We start from the raw sequence: 18,125 nt of genomic DNA on the forward strand, positions 1-18,125 counted from the left end.
GTAGGGTGAGGGTGTAAGCTTATGTTTTTAATGTTTTAAAATTTTATTTTAATAGAAAGGGTATTTTTGTCATTTCACAACCACTTAATTGAGAAAACTAACTCTCATTCACGCCAGAGACAATCCGAGAATGAATGTGCAAAAATTAAGGACTAGATGTATAATTTTAAAAGTATGTGGTATCACCAAACCATTAAGACTATCCGGGCAATTTTTTAAAAAGTCTAAAAAAGAAAAACAATGTGAGTGATTTTAACTGTTGAGGTAACGCATCATCCACCTGGTGGTTCTCAATTATTCCAATATCTTCTACATCGGTTACCACACCAATTCATATACGAACTTCCATATTCCTCAATCATATCCTTCACCGCTCCTGTAGTCTTTTCCCATTCTATCGGTGTTATTGTCCACACATACATACTTTCTTTCAGGAGCCCTAACAAAATTCATTGAATAATAATGAGAGACAAAGTAGACGATGATGATGATTACCTTTTGGAGGAAAATGATGATGAAGAAGCTCAACATGATGATACAGAAGATGATGATGATGATGACGAAAGTCGTAATTCTTCTTCGCATTTCTCTTCTAGTCAATGGCCGCAGAGTTACAAGTTAGTTCACCGTTTTTCGCCCTTGTTTTACGCTAACCTTGTCTCCGTACACCGTTAACTGCACGTAGTACGCGTTAATATAGCGGTGTAGTGAATTATGGATTTGTACATTGTTTATGTGTATGCGTATCTGTTTCTCTGTTTTTTAGTATCGATTTATGTTACCAACACGTCAACTGTTAATGCAATTATGATTAAAACTGTAAGAATACTTGATCATTTAGGTGGGCCTGCTGAAGCAAAAGTTCATCGTAATTATGCTTCGAGATGATTATTTATCTGTTTTCTAGTATACATTTATATTGCGAGAGCACGTTTAGGTTTAATACGATTATGATTAAAAGTATGAGAACACATGATCATTTAGATTTTAGCATATAAGTTGAGTGAAATTTAGGTGAGCTTGCTAAAGCATAAATTCATCGTAATTTGTTATGTTAACTGATACAATTAATCTCGAAATGATCAATTCTCTGTTTTTAGCATCGATTTATATGGCGAACACTCAAGAGCGTTCTATTTTGTTCAACGATTATGTTGAAATTATGCTGCATTTGATCACTTAGGTTTTAGCATGTAAGTTGAATGAGAAATTTAGGTGAGCTGCTGAAGCATAAGTTTATTATAATTTGTTATGTTAACTGATACAGTTACGCTTCGAAATGATCATTTCTCTGTTTTATAGTATTGGTTTGTATTACGAACATGCAAGAGCGTTATATTTCGTTTAGTACGATTATGACGAAAGTATGAAACAGTTGATTATTTAGGTTTTAGCATGTAACTTGAATGAGAAATTTAGTTTAGCTGCTGAAGCATAAGTTTATCATAATTTGTTATGTTAAGTGATACAATTACGCTTCAAAATGATCATTTCTCTGTTTTTAAAGTATCGATTCATATTGCAAACATACGAGAGTGTTATTACGTTTAGTACGATTATGATGAAGGTATGAAACAGTTGATCATTTAGGTTTTAGCATATAAGTTGAATGAGAAATTTAGCTGAGCTGCTGATGCATAAGTTCGTCATAATTTGTTATGTTAACAGATATAATTACGCTTCGAAATGATCACATTTCTTGTAGCTGCTATCGCTTTTGAAGGATTAGATACATTATATACAAGTTAAGATAACTGTATAATGAATACGTTTGATTCTGAAAATTATTTTCTGCGTTACAGAGATTAGCCAGATTTATGTGTATGGCAAAACTAATTTTGATCATAATCTGCTTATTTGTGGTCAAAAGTTGATACAAGTAAAGTGAAACGTTTCTGGCCTGATATTATGTTTAATTGTAAGGAGTACATCTATACTATCCAATTAACATGTAATTTCAATCAGTATTATGGTCCGGCGTTCTATTTAGTATTACAAGAGATACATAGGTGAAATGACAGCTGAAAATGGACATTTAACCACCAAAATGTTACGTTGCCGATTGCAGGCAGACAATTGATTCATATTCAATCACAGCAACACCAAACTTTGGCCTCCTTAGAGATCCTTCTTCTATATATTCGTCACTATATGATATTGGATGTGAAAATAACTTTGACGATGACGCAAAGGCTCGATTGCTATCTGAATGTGAGAAATATTATAGCAAAGAAGATTTACGAAGAATCACAAGGAAAATATCATCATGGTCAGGAAAGGGTTCCTTACATGAACAACTTGGAGAGCTTCCCATTAGCCATGGATGTAGCGTTACTCAGACTGTATTTAACAGTGAGCTCATTAAACAGATCATATTGTTATTATAATAATGATTAATATGTAATTAACTTTTAATGTTGAACAGCGGTGAATGTAATGGTGGGAGTTGGGCTTCTTTCTATGCCTTTTACGATTGTGCAAGCAGGGTGGGCTGGGTTGGGTTTTCTATTCCTGTTTGGCGTCATATGTTGTTACACTGCTTCGCTCATGAAACGGTGCTTTGAGAGCAAAGAAGGTATTCTTAGTTATCCGGATATTGGAGAAGCTGCATTTGGGAAATATGGTCGCCTTATTGTATCAGTAAGTTTAACCATTTAGACTATAAGTCAATTATTTATCTTATACTTTAAATTGACTTTTTATACTCTTCTTTTACGTGCAGATTATCTTGTATACGGAGCTCTATGTAAGTAAAAATAATAATAATAATAATAGTAGACTTAGAAAATGACAAAAGTAAAAATAATAATAATAATAATAGTAATAATAATTAATAATATGTTTTCTTGATCTCACAGTCATATTGTGTGGAATTTATTATTCTGGAAGGAGACAATCTTACTAGTTTATTCCCTACGGCTTCTTTGAATTTCGGTGGTTACAATCTGGACTCTGTTCACTTGTTTGCGGTTATCACTTGTCTCATTCTTGTACCCATTGTGTTGTTGAAAAATGTGCGAGTAATCTCCTATCTTTCAGGTACACTTATGTGTATAATTTGTTTTTCCATGTAAAGGTGGCATTTTGACCTATTTACTTAGTACTTACAGAGGTGTTGTATAATTTGCTAATTAAAGTTGTGTTTATTTAATCATTTGCATTTTTTTTTGCAGCTACTGGTGTATTGACTACAGTTGTGGTTATCTTTTGTGTGTTTTACATGGGGACCGTAAGTGTTGGATTTAACGAAAGTGGTCCTGCAGTTAAGTGGAGTGGTGTGCCATTTGCTTTGGGAATTTATGTTTTTTGCTATTCCGGACATTCCGTGTTTCCTAATATTTACCAGTCAATGGCTGACAAGACCAAGTTTAGCAAGGCGATGATAATAGCGTATGTGTCTGATTTATACTTGTTTACTTATGAATAGCATGATTTGGATTATATATTTTAGAGTAAATGCCATTTCCGTCCCTGAGGTTTGGTCAGTTTTATGACTTTCGTCCAAAGGTTTGTTTTTCGGCATCTGGATCCAAAAGGTTTGAAATCTTGCCATTTTCATCCGGCTCGTTAACTCCATCCGTTTTTCTCCGTTAAGTCATGGGTATTTATGTCTTTTTTGCTAATCTTAAAGGGCAATTCGGTTTTTTTCAGTTTGTGTACAAGCATTTAAAATACCCTTACTAAATTTAAGTCCCCTGACTTGAAGTTAACAAAAAAGACGAAAAATACCCTTGACATAATGGAGAAAAATGGATAGAGTTAACGAGCCGGATGAAATGGCAAGATTTCAAACCTTTTGGATCCAGAAGCGGAAAAACATACCTTTTGTGACACCTGTGTCACCGCGACCATCAAACAAATACCAAGCCGATGAAATATTGTATTTCATACTTGGGATCTTGTATAAATATGTGTATGTTTTGCACATATCAATTATTGTTCAATTTCAAACTCTACATTGCTTTCTAAAGCATTATACGCAAACTGGTGCGTAAACGTACTCAGTTTAATGCGACAAATACTCCGGAACATCAACATATACTCAACATACCTTAAATAACCTTTACATAACTTAGAAATAAGTTTTGAAGGCTTGGGTATAGCAAAAACAAGTTAATTCGCTTACAGGGACTAAACTTGACAAACTGCGAAAGTATGCCAATTTGAACTGTAACGAACATTCCGGAACATGTTCATAAGTTAAACATACCCTAAATATCCTCTACATAGCTTAGAAATAGGCTTTGAGGTGTTTGGTATGCTAAAACAAACTTTTGGATCATTCAGGGACTAAAAGTGTCAAAAAGTGCACAAGTTTGCACTTTCGCGCATAACTTACGTTCTGAATACATCCGGACATCCAAAAATTTATGTAAGCATCCTTATATTATGCCTTAGTGTTGGGCATGAGAAAAATCCATTCGTCGCGTCATTTGGATCGTCTTTCGCGCTTATGCGCATTCCGTCGTAATTAAGCGAACATCGCAATCGTACGGCCAAACGAACCGACATCCGGAATATTTTTGAGCATATTTCATGTCCCCTACACTTTAACTTCATCTTAGAGCCTTGAAATGAGGTTAACGGGGCTTAAACGTGCCAAAAATGGGCCAAAATACGTATTTCTGAAGTGCAGGGACCAAAATTGTAAATTCTGATCTGGGAACCTTAGGCGGGGCGCGTAAGGATTTACCAAATCCTTACGCGGGGCGCGTGAGACTGTCAGACAGAAAAATCTTTGCATTTAATGCAGTTTGGCCTTTCGTTCGATCAAGGGGCAATGCCCTTTCACCCAATCAGGAGCCAAGGGCCAAGTTCTGACTTACCACAAGAATTTGACAAGTGTACGCTCGAGATCGCGGCACGATATTCGATAAACGATCCTAACGGTTCCACTTTTCCTATAAATACCCCCCCCCCCCTTTTGTGTAAAAATCACAACAATCTGATCTTAAAGCTCTAAGTTGAAACCATTGTTTCATACCTGAGCTATTTGATCTAGATTAGCACTCGGGGACCCTCCGTAAGTCTTCTTTCGCTCTTTTATTCGCTTTTCGAGTCCGAAAGTCAACATTTTGTTGACTTTCTGCATTGACCAGCTTTTGGTCGATGTGAAGTTCATGGAACTTCATAACGTGAGCGTGATCACGATGGTTATGGTCCGTAGTGACCATACCTACTGATTACCACGTTATCTAGGCTCAGGGACGAGTCGTAGTTTCGGCCAAAATGCGCATTCTGGCGTATTTTGTAACCAAACTACTCGTGGGCATCAAAGCCATTTGTTTTGATGCCAAACATGTTTTCTAAACTTAGTTAAGCATGTTCTAACATGCTTAGCTCGTCACTTTTAGTTTAGTGCTTATATAGGGTCGTAAGGTAAGCGATCTAAACCATCGCTTATACTTTCGAACCCGACCCATTTGGTCGATCATTAGGATCCGACCAAACACATTAGGTGACCATAGCTATAACCTTCTGAGGTTATACCTAGTGGTCGCGATGTTAGGCGTTCCGAACGCGTTCTACGCGAACGACGCGTTAGGGTAGCCTAAGCTACCTGAACGGGTCATGATGGGGCGTAAGCACTTAGCTTAGGTTTCATTTTAGTATGTAGGCTTTGTTAAACCATATTACACGAGTCTCCATACTCGTTTGGTTTACGAACCCGCATACTATCCGATCCTTCCGATTTTGGTCCGGTATATTAATATAGCTACCTATTAGGTGCCGTTTGATATCCCGTGATCACCAGCATTATCTGGTTATTATACAAGGAATTCAAAGCAATCTCAGGTGAGTACATTGAACCCCTCTTTTACTGTTTTCCAAACTGTTTTGGGGTGAAACACATGTGCCTACTTGCTACTTTCATGCTTTCCGGTTTTCACATCATATACTGCTATGTTCGATAGTACATATATAGTACATGATTTCATTGTGTTTATGCTATGTATGCCCATTGTGTGCGTACTTAGTACATTGCTTTACATCACATTTAATGCTACGTACGCCCATTGTGTGCATACGTAGTACATTGTTTCACATTGCATATCTGTTGCATATGCTCATCCAGCATATGAACACATTATTCTACATTTTGAACCGTTGTACTCTACAATACATTTCATGCTACGTACGCCCATTGTGTGCATACGTAGTACATTGTTTCACATTGCATTTCTGTTGCATATGCTCATCCAGCATATGAACACAGTATACTACATTTTGAACCGTTGTACTCTACAATACATTTCATGCTACGTACGCCCATTGTGTGCATACGTAGTACATTGTTTCACATTGCATTTCTGTTGCATATGCTCATCCAACATATGAACACATTACATTACATTTTGAACCGTTGTAACCATTTGACTATGTGAACCGTCTTACCCCTTTGACTTCATGAACCGTCTGTAACCATTGAACCGTGTAAACCAGTTGTATCCGTTGACATGGATTACATTTGACAATAGACATTTGACTATAAATGAACATTTCTACCATTGTTAAACACTTCATCTCGATGGTTTGGTTTGAGTAAGTGATTAAGTAACGAGGCGTGTGTAATATGATACAAGCATGGTGGATACGTCGTTGGTACTTCCTATATATAAGTGTTTGTATGGTATTACATATCGTAGCGTTATTTGAATCATTTCAATTTGACACATATGACATTTTATACAAATAACACACTTTTCACGAGACATTGTTTTACAAACGACTTATCTTATACAAACTCATTTTACATGGTTATCCGTTTAACCATACAGTGTTCTCTTATTTATACATATCATTTGATCTTACCGTTTTTCAAATGATTTACAAGACAAAGCAAAATACGAGGTTCATGACTAAACATTTTCTCAAACTCAAGTCATGAATTCCGTTTTCACAAAACCAATGTATCTCACAGGCATTTTTATGCTGACGTACCTATTTTCACATGTGTTTTCAGGAGATGATGCATAGGACTTATCAAGATATACTTAGGCGGACCTGTGCCTTAGTGACTTAAAACGAGACAAGAACTAGTTAATTTATGTTATGTACACTTTGATTCTTGTTTAGACAATGTAAACTTTAATGTTTGATTTATAAAACGAAACTTCATTTGCCATGGATTTGAAACAATTGATTCTGTTACAACACTCCCCGACGTTTCCGCCACGTTTTGTATGTTCTGCGTGGTCGGGGTGTGACACCTTTGGACGAAAGTCACAAAACTGGCCAAAACTCAGGGACGGAAATGACATTATACTCTATATTTTATCTCAAGCGGGTTAATGTTTTAACCACTAAGGGAATGCGTCAAACAGGTTGAAAGTCACCCGATGAACATTTTCGGGCATTGTTCCTGAGCTAATAGATTTCTTTTTCATGTTCTCAGTTTCATCTTGTGTGCGTCAATGTATGGGGCTGTTGCCATTTTGGGATACCTCATGTTCGGTGAAAGCACATTGTCCCAAATAACACTAAACTTACCAGATAACGCAATCGTTTCAAAAGTTGCCTTGTGGGTAGTGGTAAGTATCCATTTGATATCATTAAGTTACAAATTTGATAAAAATAGGAACACATTAGTTGTTTTATGCTTATTAAATCCTCTGTTGTATTTAACATATGTTCTATAAATGCAGGTCATTAACCCGTTCACTAAATATGCGCTGCTTTTGAACCCGTTGACTAGTGCCATAGAAGAGTTGTTACCTGCAAGAATCCGAAACAGTACTTGGTGTTATTTTATCCTTAGAACAACATTAGTCGTATCGACTGTTTGTGTTGCAACTCTTATCCCTTTCTTTGGTAAGCCTCGTTTATATATTTATTATTTTTTTCACTTTTGTGCTTTATTACTCCTAGAAGATGTTTGGTTGTGTATTTGATAGTGAATAATCACATTAAATTATGAGCTGTAATAATATTTGACTTTGCTTCTGTACTTTTACCTAGTAACAACCAGATGATTGGCAATTTTGGAAAATTTTAGAAATTAATTGATAAAACGACCCAAAATAAAATTATGAAAAACGTATATAGGGGTTAATGGTTATGAAACGAAAATAAGAGCATTAAAGAAAGGGTAAATAAGTTGTTCTATCATATCCTTTGATAATCACTTTTGATCCCTAAATAAGGGGGTGTTTGGTGTTGCGTTTTCAAAATAGATTTTGCGTTTTCAAAACTGCGTTTTGGAGGCAGATAATCACTTTTTCATCCAAACACTTTTTTAGATTATTTATGTTTTACAAACGCAATAATCAAATAATCACTTCAAAACGTAATCCCAAACACCCTCTAATTGATTATCAGAAGCAGAATCTGTTTTTCCGAACATTAAAAATTGATTATTGTGATGATCAGGTAGTTAGTTTTCCAAAACACAATAATTAGATACTAAATTTCTAGCACTACTTATATTTATAGACTTGTATCTTGTTTGTTTTAACTGCAGGTGCTGTGATGTCTTTAATGGGATCACTCCTATGTGTAATGGTGGTATGTATCTACTTTAATCATATTATTTATCTTTATAAATTTATAGCTCACTTAATAATTCCTTAGAGCTCACTATCATTTGACACTAATCTGGTACGGAGAAAAGTAAATTGTTTCATAAGTATATAATAACTTTTCATTTCACTGGTTAAACGCAGGCGATGATAATGCCAGCTCTGTGTTTTCTCAGAAGTCAAGGGAATAAGGCAACAACTACACAGGTGGGTTACAGATCAAAATAGTCTCGCTTTCTTACAGTAGTTCTAGATTTAACAATTTTAACGTGTCTACTTATATATGGGCGATTAGCGTTTTGTTTTTTCTCTAACGGGTCAGGCGGGTAAAATAAAAAAAAAGCTGGCTGAAAGAAAACATGTCAATGGGGTTGAGCGTATCAAAAGTTTCCCAAAATGATTTTAAAAGCTAAAACCTTAAAAAATAGTCTTTTTTTTAAACAAGTAGATAATTAGCACACTAATAATTTTTTTTAGAAAGTTGGATTTTTTTGAAAAAAAAAAGTGTTTTGGGTCAACCCAACTTGAGACATAACATACATTACCCATTTTGACCGGTTACCAAACCCACTCGTTATCTTAAATATCCATAACAAGAGATGGTACATGTGTTATGGGAATTGTAGTTTTTTATAACTATGGTATTTTTTATGATACAGATTGGTTTTAGTATTTCCATTATTGTGGTTGGCATCATGAGTGCTCTAGTGGGAACTTACTCGTCATTATCGAGCATTGTTACAAACTTATGAGACCTTGTGTAACAGACCAAGCCTACAAAGATGTTACCATGATGATTTAGCAAGGATCGTACAGGTTAACCAACGAGGAGGAACGTGTCTTTAAATGGTGGCTTTTTGTTTGTTTCTTTTATTTGAAGGATCTTGTTGTTTGTTGGTCTGTCATCCTGTGAAGTTTGTGCCTGGATTTGAGTCTAGAACTAGTCCGGGTTGGCCTAGGATGATCTAGGCCGCCCGTACACAAACCTAGTTCAATGAGGACTGATCGATTTTGCCCTAACATCAGTTTTAAAATGTTGGGAATATGTTCAAATAAATAATATATTTTGGGTTGAGACGTACGTAAAAAGTTAAAAAGAGTTTCTGTTTTTCCGATTGGTTCAGCTGGGTTAAGTGGCATTTATGGTGATAGCAATTGGAGTCGGCTGCTACCGAGAGGTTGGTTCCTTCGGGTAGGTGAGACTGGAAGATTCAATCCAAGGGGTCACGAAGGTTTGCAAACCAGTGGCTCGGTTCGATGAATAGGAGGTGGTTTAATGGGGCAGTCCATTGGTTCATTTTGGTTCGCTCTAGAGTTGTTCACATCGGTCTAGCTTAGGGCTGTTTATTGGGTTGCGTGAGTGGGTTAATGGGTCAAACCCGATTAGGGATGAGCTCGGTTCGAACCGGTACCAAAAATCCCCGAAAACGGGTACTGGTACCGAAAATCCCTGATACGGTTCGGTACCGGTATTTGAAGATAAAAACCGGTAAATATCGGTACCGAAAACGTCAAAAGTCGGTACCGAAAATAGTTCAGTTTGGGAAAATCGGTACCAGTACCCGGTACCATTTGCTCATCCCTAAACCCAACACAAACCCACAAATTTTAACCAAACTTGAACTCAAAACACAGCATGAACCCGAAAATTGGCACAGAAATGAACCCAACATGATATATCCAAGGGTTTACGATCTGTTTCACCTAAAGATTATTGAACTATTTCTTTGTATATTAACACTTTAAAAATCCAAATTTACATAATATTTTATTGTAGTTCTGTATGTTTAAACTAACTAATTCTTTAAACTTTTATATTTTGGTAAAAATACCGAAAAAAGTTTAACATAATTACATAAAACACATTTAAAAGATAAATAAATGGGTTATACAGGCCAACCCGTGAATCCACCGGCTTGATGCAAACGTCACCTCTTTAGGTAAGGCGTATTTGCAGTTACGACCCGAAACTATTTTGACCCAAACCTAAACCCGTGAATTTTGTGTTAGGTCCCTGTTGTATTTGAAATTCACACCCCTACTCTAGTTAATGGGGCATTTGGTCTTGTATTGATCCGGTTCATAAAAAGTCGGTATCATACTAGGTTCGATAACTGGTGGTCCGAATGAAGGGTTGTGATGGTTCATTAGGTTGTGACAATACCCAAATTGGCATGACACTTGGATGGAAAAACAGTAGCCATACAACAAACATTTTACAACAAAACCAGCCGATACATTTACGAGAATACCAATGTTCCTATGAACACAGAAACAAGAGGCACCGTCAGATTGTCGTCAAACTTGGTGCTTACGGGGTGGGACTCGACCAACGCACTCGCAACAGACACCGTTAAGAAGCCGACCACCATGCCAATACTTCTCTCCACGAAACCGAACATTGAATAATAATACATGAACCTATCACCAACAATATTTTCACAAGTTCATGAGCACCAAACAAGTTATAAAACACAGTAGAGGTGACAGATTATACGTATTTTCTTATAACCAACACGTGGTGGGTAATTATAGAAACTTGATCAAGAGTGAAAGAGGAGTGTTTTCTACTGCTCAAAACCTTTTAAATTTCTATAACAATTAAACTAATATCTTGATAATATAGTTTCTTAAAATATACTTCACACAATAACTATTGATTAAAATCAATGGAAAATGAGCAAAACACATAAACTAATAATTTGCAACAACTAAGCGACGAGTGGAAAAGCGATCAAGAAAGGTTTCAAAGCGACTACCCGACAGAGGACATGAAACCAGAAATGGCCATGGCAATGGACCCTGCAAACGATTTATCAGTATTATAAGGGAGCTTCTTCTTTCCAAACCGCCTCCCGATAATGTCAGCAAAACCTGCAACAAGGGTAACATACAAAAGTCATCAGTTAAAGGTATTTCTTGGTTATAAAAAGCTCAAGATGTGACAGGGTCCTGGAGCCGAGGCATGAGCCGAAAGACGAAGGTGCACACATCACTTAATATAATATTTCTTATTAGATATAACGCAAGAGTATTATGGTTTTACAAAAATAACTAATGATGCTAAAATAGACCGTCTTTTCTTGTTCTTATTTTCCATTACCGTCTCCTGCACAAAGATTGCAAATTGCAGCAATGGCAATTGGGGACGTTCTCCAGTAGATCGTGCAACAAAAAGTGATTGTAGACGCATAGTACAATGGACCCTTAACAAGTTCCCTGGTACATAACATAAAGTAAATGGGTCGATTTGGGTTGTGTTTCATGTTAAACGTGTCAAACTGAATTAACTTAGCTAAAAGATTGTTATTGTAACCATAAATTGATACTAAGTTGAACACCTGTAGTCTCCAAATCTGCTCATAGACTTGACCGTAGCTTCGTCTTTAACAATTCCAAGTCCTATGAGAAGCACTTTGACAATATTAACACCAGGAACAAGAGCGGCTATGTATGCTCCTCCACTGCCTGAACTGGGATCATAATACACGATTGATCAATATACATGAAATGTCACATGCGTCGCACTATTTAATTTACCTGAACAGAGGCCAGCACAACATGAATGCCAGTCCTATGGTTATATGCACAAGCTTCCTGTTTAGTTTCTGATCAAGGAAGAAACAAAGTAACTCCCATTAGTCTTGCACAAAACAAAATATTCATAGTTGCAATACAAGTTTTTTACATAGTTTAAAAGAAGAAATTCAAAATCATGTCAATATGTTCTAATTGAACGCCCTCTTATACGCCTTTTTTCTTCTCCGTTTTATGTATTGGGATACCCCCGAACAAATATTAGAAGGTCCAACACAATTTTTGGGACACCCCTAAATTTTTTTTCTAGATCAGCCGCTGCCTGAAGGTTAAAAACTTAAAATGGAATGGAAGAAATGACTAATTTGACGACAAGAGAGGGTAAATATACGAAGAGGGTGTACGTTTAGAACAACAACAAATTTAAAATTCATAAGCCCATAAGAAACTCTAAAAACATGCCTGCCTATTCAGCACTCAAATCAACAAAACACTTATTTTTCAAAAATATCAAAACCTATCTAACAAGAAAACCTGGAAACACCAAAAACCATTATCACATCATCATTTCTAACAAGAAAACCGCGTATCTGTCTATATATTAAAAGTATGTGAGGCCCACCAATAACTTATTTTTGGTGTAAAAATACTAAAAAAGTAACTCCTAAAAACAACCACCAGAGTGAGAAAAACGTCCTATTAAGGCTTCATGACCACCATGACCTTCCACATAGATATTATGTCATTTATTCTTAATCCATCATTCAAAACCGTTACCCTAACCACTATCCCCTTTATTTTTTTTAATTTATTTTTGTCTTAAAATTATCAAATGAAAGGTTCATAGTAATCGTGGTTTAATCCATGAAAACCACCATCAATCAAGGAGGGATGATGTACCATTTAATTAATTAATGTTCTACGTGGAAATAATGTTCCAACAACCACACACCCATAGCCTAACAGCACACATCATAGATTTTAGTGCAGATGGTGTTTGACTTGATGTAAAAGTCAAAGTTGTTGTGTGAGACCTAAAAGAAAGAAGAAAAGGTCTGAATGATGTAAAGTAATAGGTTAAGAATATATAGCAGCACCTGGTCGAAAATCCCTCTTCTTGCAGTTTCTTCAAACAATCGAAGCAAAGATAGCGCTACGCAGGTGGAGAGAACCAAGGCGCAAAGATTTCCGGCCACCGGAGACTCCGGGAACAACATACCCCCTTAATCTATATGTTTATAGAAAGATGAACCGGAGATGTATTGGTATTGGTTTAAGTGTTTTGAGTTCATAAATATTTATGAATGAAAATGAAAATGCTACTCTGTCTGTTACCATCAATATGTATAGGTAAGGTAGGTGCTTATTTAATTTCTCAACAAACAAGATAACAAATTATTTTTTTAAAGACAACTCTAATATAACTAATATTAATTTTTTTTTTTGGGTTGTATTACAAGCACACCTAATATTCTTAAGTTGACATGGACTCATTACAATTCTTAGGCCAGTGAAAGGTTGATACTGTCATGACGTGTAAACCTTATACGCATCATATAGCCCTATACAATATGTATCAGTCACTCAACAGTGACAGAAAATCATGCATTTCAACTTTCTGCCTTTATAAACAACGACGGAGACAATGAAATTTTCGTTGTTTCTTTTTCGCTTTTTTCTTTCTTTCGACAAACGATTCCACCATGTCTTGGCTTGATCTCAATTACATGAGCACATTTATTCTGGAAAGCAGTGTGGTATAGTATTTGTTAACTTGTTTTGTGTGTTTTGTTTATAATTCTTACCACGCAGTTGTTTTAGGAGGGGCCTGTTGTCCCTGATTCTTACGATGGGAGATGAAATGATGATCACACGGAGAAGGTCGTGTCCGGCTTTTGTTTCCATCATAAGGAAGCGTTGTTGCCAGACCTGAACGAGGTAAGTATTTGTTTACTTATTTGTATTCGGCTGTAAATTTACTTTTACCTTTTACCCATTGGTTTTTTTAGTTTGTTGTGCCTCGTGAACTGTTGTTGCTAGATCTGAAGGAGGTAAGCATTTATTTACTTATTATTAATCAGGCTTTAGATGTACACGTTGGTTTTTTCAGGTTGTTGTCCCTAGCTGTGATTATGGTTACGAGTGTTTGAGTTGTGGGTTGTTGTGCCTAGCGGTACCTCGTACGGACAAGAAGACTATGGCAATAACTTTTTCGTTAGTGATGCCTCATGCGTACAACCAGACGTTGGTGAGCCTTCTTACGCCCAAGAGTCATTGGGTGACGAGCAACCCGCTTACCCTGAAGTTTCGTACAAAACTGAGCAGGTATGAGTGATATATATTTTGTTAAAAATATTACTATAAATGTTATATATTTTTTAAAATGTATAATAAATGCTATCTATTTTTGTTAAAAAAATTATTATAAATGTTATATATATTTTTTCGTTTAGGATTTTATATCCCGTAATGAGTTGGAACTTTGGGTAAAAGGAATGTGTTTAGCCAACGGATAAGTTATTGTTACTAGACGGTCCAAGGATCATTGGACATGGCTCCAATGCTGCCGTAGCGGCGAGCATGAGAGTAAGGCCATGGTTAGGAAAACCGGTCGCAAAAAATGCGAATGCCCTTTTCTGTTGATCTGGTTAGGAAAACCGGCCGCAAAAAATGCGCATAAATCTGGAAAGCCGTAACTGAATAGAACCCTGAAAACAAATGTGTTTCGAAGGACATACACAATGCTAACCAAAAGATTAGGGCCTCAAAGTTCGATAAAAAAAGACTCCCATGCAGAGACTGGAACAAATCCTCCAGGAGAGAAAGATGACATGTTATAAACAGGCGGAACATTCCACCAACGTTGTTGAGAATATATTTTTCTGTCACGACAAGTCCTTTTAAATGTGGTGGGCATTCCCGCATGTGCTTATGATCGACACAACCTACAAAACTAACATGTACAATCTTCCATTTTTTGCAAGTTGTGGGTTTGACATTGAAGAACCAAACCTTTTGTGTTGCGCATGCATTTCTTTCAAACGAGCAGGAGGTAACATACGACTGTTTGACAACTTCTGAATGGTTAAATGATGAATCAGTAAGAGGTCTGAACCATTAAGTGCTGAACCAAAAAGATGTCTGAACCATTAAGAGTCAGTACAATGCTTAACCGTTCAGAGACAAATGTCTGACCAATTCAGATTAGAGGTCTTAACCATTCAGACGCAGTATAATGCTTAACCATCCAGAGGCAAATGTCTGAACCATTCAGACATCTGCTCACAAAGCAAACAGTCTGAATCATTAAGTGCTAAACCAGTAAGAGATCTGAACTATTAAAAGTCCTATTAAGAGCTAAACAAACAACCCCTAAACTATTTTTTATCCCTATTAAAATATAGTTTTTCAAATAATGATTTCATGATTTTATCCAATCATATCTAAAATAACTTTTTTTTTTCAAATCAACATGTTAGGCTGGGCGGTATGATGTTCAGTGAGTCCATCGGTGAGCGGGTGTCACCGATCGGTGACCATACCATCATTATTGAGTGCATCGGTGAGTGGGTGTTCGGTGAGGGAAATCGGGATATACTCACGGATGTGATTAAGTGCATTGTTTGATGAAATGTGACCGTTTATAGCCGTTATAACTAGCCGTTGTATTAAAAAAATACAACTTTTCCTTATAAAAACAATACCATTCAACAACATTTTTCACCATTTTCTTCTCCATCCAACTCTATTTTTAAAAAAAATTCACTTCTTCTATTTTTCCAATGAATGATATACCACCGCTATTCCTTCCAATTGATATTATTGAAGACGATGATTCTTCCTCGAGCGATAGTAATTTAATTTTTTTCCAAAATCTTATTAACGAAGCCGCTCAACTGGAAGACACGGGCACTTCTAGAAAAAGGAAATTTGTCCGTCGAGATCGAGTGAAATGTCATGAAAACCTTATGAGAGATTATTTTGTCGAGGAGCCCGTATTCAACGAAGAGGTTTTTCGTCAAAGGTTTCGTATGTCCAAAAGGTTGTTTTTTAAAATTTTGAGTGACGTGCAAGCGAATAACTCGTGGTTTCAAGACGCCGTGGATGCAAGTAATAGGAAGAGTTTTACACCGATGCAAAAAGTTACTTCGGCGATTAAGCAACTAGCAACCGGTAACGCTCCAGACGAGTTCGACGAGTATTTAAATATGTCCGAAAGGACTTCCCGAGAAAGTCTAGAAAATTTTTGCGAAACGGTATGTAATTTATACGCTTCCGAGTTTTTACGTAGACCTACTAGCCACGACGTTGCGCTCTTGTACCAAGCTCATGAGGAGAAACATCACCTTCCTGGGATGTTGGGTAGTCTTGATTGTACACATTTTATTTGGAGAATGTGTCCAACGGAGTTGCGGGGTCAATATATGAGGGGGATCATAGTCACCCGACAGTTATGCTCGAGGCGGTGGCCTCTCAGGATTTGTGGATTTGGCATGCTTTTTGTGGTCCACCAGGTTCACAAAACGACATCAACGTGCTCCAACAATCTCCGTTATTTCTTACTGAGCGAAATGGAACTGCACCAAAATGCCCATTTTACGTGAACAACCACTTGTACAAGCGTGGGTACTATCTTACCAATGGAATCTACCGTACTTGGTCCGTGTTTGTGAAATCATTTCCGTATCCTCACATTGTGAAAGAAAAGAAGTTCAAGAGGCAACACGAGGCGGCAAGAAAAGAGGTGGAGCGGGCTTTTGGTGTTTTAAAGGCAAAATGACATATACTTCATCGCCCGATGCGTGCTACGAGTGTTAAAAAAATTAGGATGGTCGTATATGCGTGCATTATTATGCATAATACGATTCTAAAAGACGACGGAAACGCGATTGCACCGGTACATATTCGGGATCCTCCAGTAGAGCCCGTTTTCGAAGACACTGCTTATAACGAGCTCATTGATGAAGATACGCATTATAGACTAAAATATGATCTTGTGGAGCATCTTGGAGAACAAGATTTACCCCACCTTTTGGCGGATTCCGACGACGAATAGTTAAATTAGTTTTTTTTTTTAAATTTATTTTTATATTTTAATGTCATGTTATTTAATTTAATTTTATGTATTGTGTTTTTTAATTAAAAGTACCTTTGTTTAAATTAAAATATGTTTTTATTTATTTATGAATAATTTCTAGAAAATAAGAAAATATATAACTTAAACACCCTAGAGTGATTAACCATACCACTCACCCTTAAGTGATATATATATATATATATATATATATATATATATATATATATATATATATATATATATATATATATATATATATAGGGAGCCGCTAAAATGGAAACTATCCCCAGTTGTAAGAACCACGAGAACCACTCTCAACCAATCAGAAAAAAGGGGTAGTTTGGTCATTTCCTTTAAAAGTCAAATCTATCATCTATCATCTCTCCTCTCACCTCTTTAAATGTCCAATATTAAAGTTGCAGACCTTCTTCTTCCATTATCTTTCACCCACAAATAAGGAGCTTCATCCTCTCAAACACACAACACAGACACCCACATCCTGTTACCCTGTTCCCTCTCGATGGCTTGGCCGACGACCGGACTCCATCTCCGGCGCCGGGTTGATCCGACAACCACACCACATCAGCTCCCCCTTTCTCGTTTAAAACTGGCGGCATATCCCTGACCAGCAGAGCATGCCGCCGACGGGATGTAGACGGCGTCGCCGCTAACGGCGGCGGCTGTGGTGAATCTGAACAACGGAAACAACGCCCCCTCCCTTTGCTCGTTTTTCTGATGATGGTGACAAGGTTAGATGAAGAGGATGATGGTTCGAGGAGCAGACGACCGGAGACGCCGCTCACGGCGGCGGTCTGTATTTCGGTCCGACAAATTTCCCGGTAAACAACCCCCTCTCCGGTTCCTTTTATTTCCTGAAGAATGAAAGTGATGTTGATCTTGTTGTGGCTGATGTTGTTTAGCTCAAATCTAAGTTATGTTCGGTTCGAGAATTAGTTTTGGCTCGAGTTCAGGGTTTAAACCGATCAGCTCAG

At 36.8% G+C, this 18,125-nt stretch overlaps 2 protein-coding genes across 2 annotated transcripts; one reads left to right on the forward strand and one right to left on the reverse strand.

The window, feature by feature from the left end:
* Nucleotides 1-268: 268 nt before the first annotated feature.
* Nucleotides 269-9,600, forward strand: LOC110884629 (amino acid transporter AVT1A). The gene is made up of 11 exons (XM_022132356.2): nucleotides 269-617; nucleotides 2,069-2,352; nucleotides 2,426-2,640; nucleotides 2,723-2,746; nucleotides 2,859-3,039; nucleotides 3,174-3,390; nucleotides 7,397-7,532; nucleotides 7,647-7,812; nucleotides 8,462-8,505; nucleotides 8,664-8,726; nucleotides 9,179-9,600. Exons 1-11 carry the CDS (start codon nucleotides 463-465, stop codon nucleotides 9,269-9,271), a joined length of 1,578 nt encoding a protein of 525 aa, XP_021988048.1. The 5' UTR covers nucleotides 269-462; the 3' UTR covers nucleotides 9,272-9,600.
* Nucleotides 9,601-10,604: 1,004 nt separating this feature from the next.
* On the reverse strand, nucleotides 10,605-13,392 carry LOC110884628 (probable phytol kinase 3, chloroplastic). Its single transcript, XM_022132355.2, has 6 exons — nucleotides 13,154-13,392; nucleotides 12,060-12,127; nucleotides 11,861-11,992; nucleotides 11,623-11,738; nucleotides 11,279-11,393; nucleotides 10,605-10,940 (listed from the first exon to the last, which is right to left on the reverse strand). Exons 1-6 carry the CDS (start codon nucleotides 13,271-13,273, stop codon nucleotides 10,760-10,762), a joined length of 732 nt encoding a protein of 243 aa, XP_021988047.1. The 5' UTR covers nucleotides 13,274-13,392; the 3' UTR covers nucleotides 10,605-10,759.
* Nucleotides 13,393-18,125: the final 4,733 nt, after the last annotated feature.

This window comes from Helianthus annuus, chromosome 10 (genome assembly GCF_002127325.2).
Source record: "Helianthus annuus cultivar XRQ/B chromosome 10, HanXRQr2.0-SUNRISE, whole genome shotgun sequence".
Taxonomy (NCBI): domain Eukaryota; kingdom Viridiplantae; phylum Streptophyta; class Magnoliopsida; order Asterales; family Asteraceae; genus Helianthus; species Helianthus annuus.

Excerpts from the sequence above, each read along its gene's own strand:
- LOC110884629 (XM_022132356.2), top strand. The coding sequence starts at position 463 with ATGAGAGACAAAGTAGACGATGATGATGATTACCTTTTGGAGGAAAAT. Across the intron at positions 7,813-8,461 it reads AACTCTTATCCCTTTCTTTG|GTGCTGTGATGTCTTTAATG; the intron begins GTAAGCCTCGTT and ends TTTTAACTGCAG. Across the intron at positions 8,727-9,178 it reads ATAAGGCAACAACTACACAG|ATTGGTTTTAGTATTTCCAT; the intron begins GTGGGTTACAGA and ends TTTATGATACAG.
- LOC110884628 (XM_022132355.2), bottom strand. The coding sequence starts at position 13,273 with ATGTTGTTCCCGGAGTCTCCGGTGGCCGGAAATCTTTGCGCCTTGGTT. Across the intron at positions 11,993-12,059 it reads TTGTGCTGGCCTCTGTTCAG|TTCAGGCAGTGGAGGAGCAT; the intron begins GTAAATTAAATA and ends TTATGATCCCAG. Across the intron at positions 11,739-11,860 it reads AGCAGATTTGGAGACTACAG|GGAACTTGTTAAGGGTCCAT; the intron begins GTGTTCAACTTA and ends GTTATGTACCAG.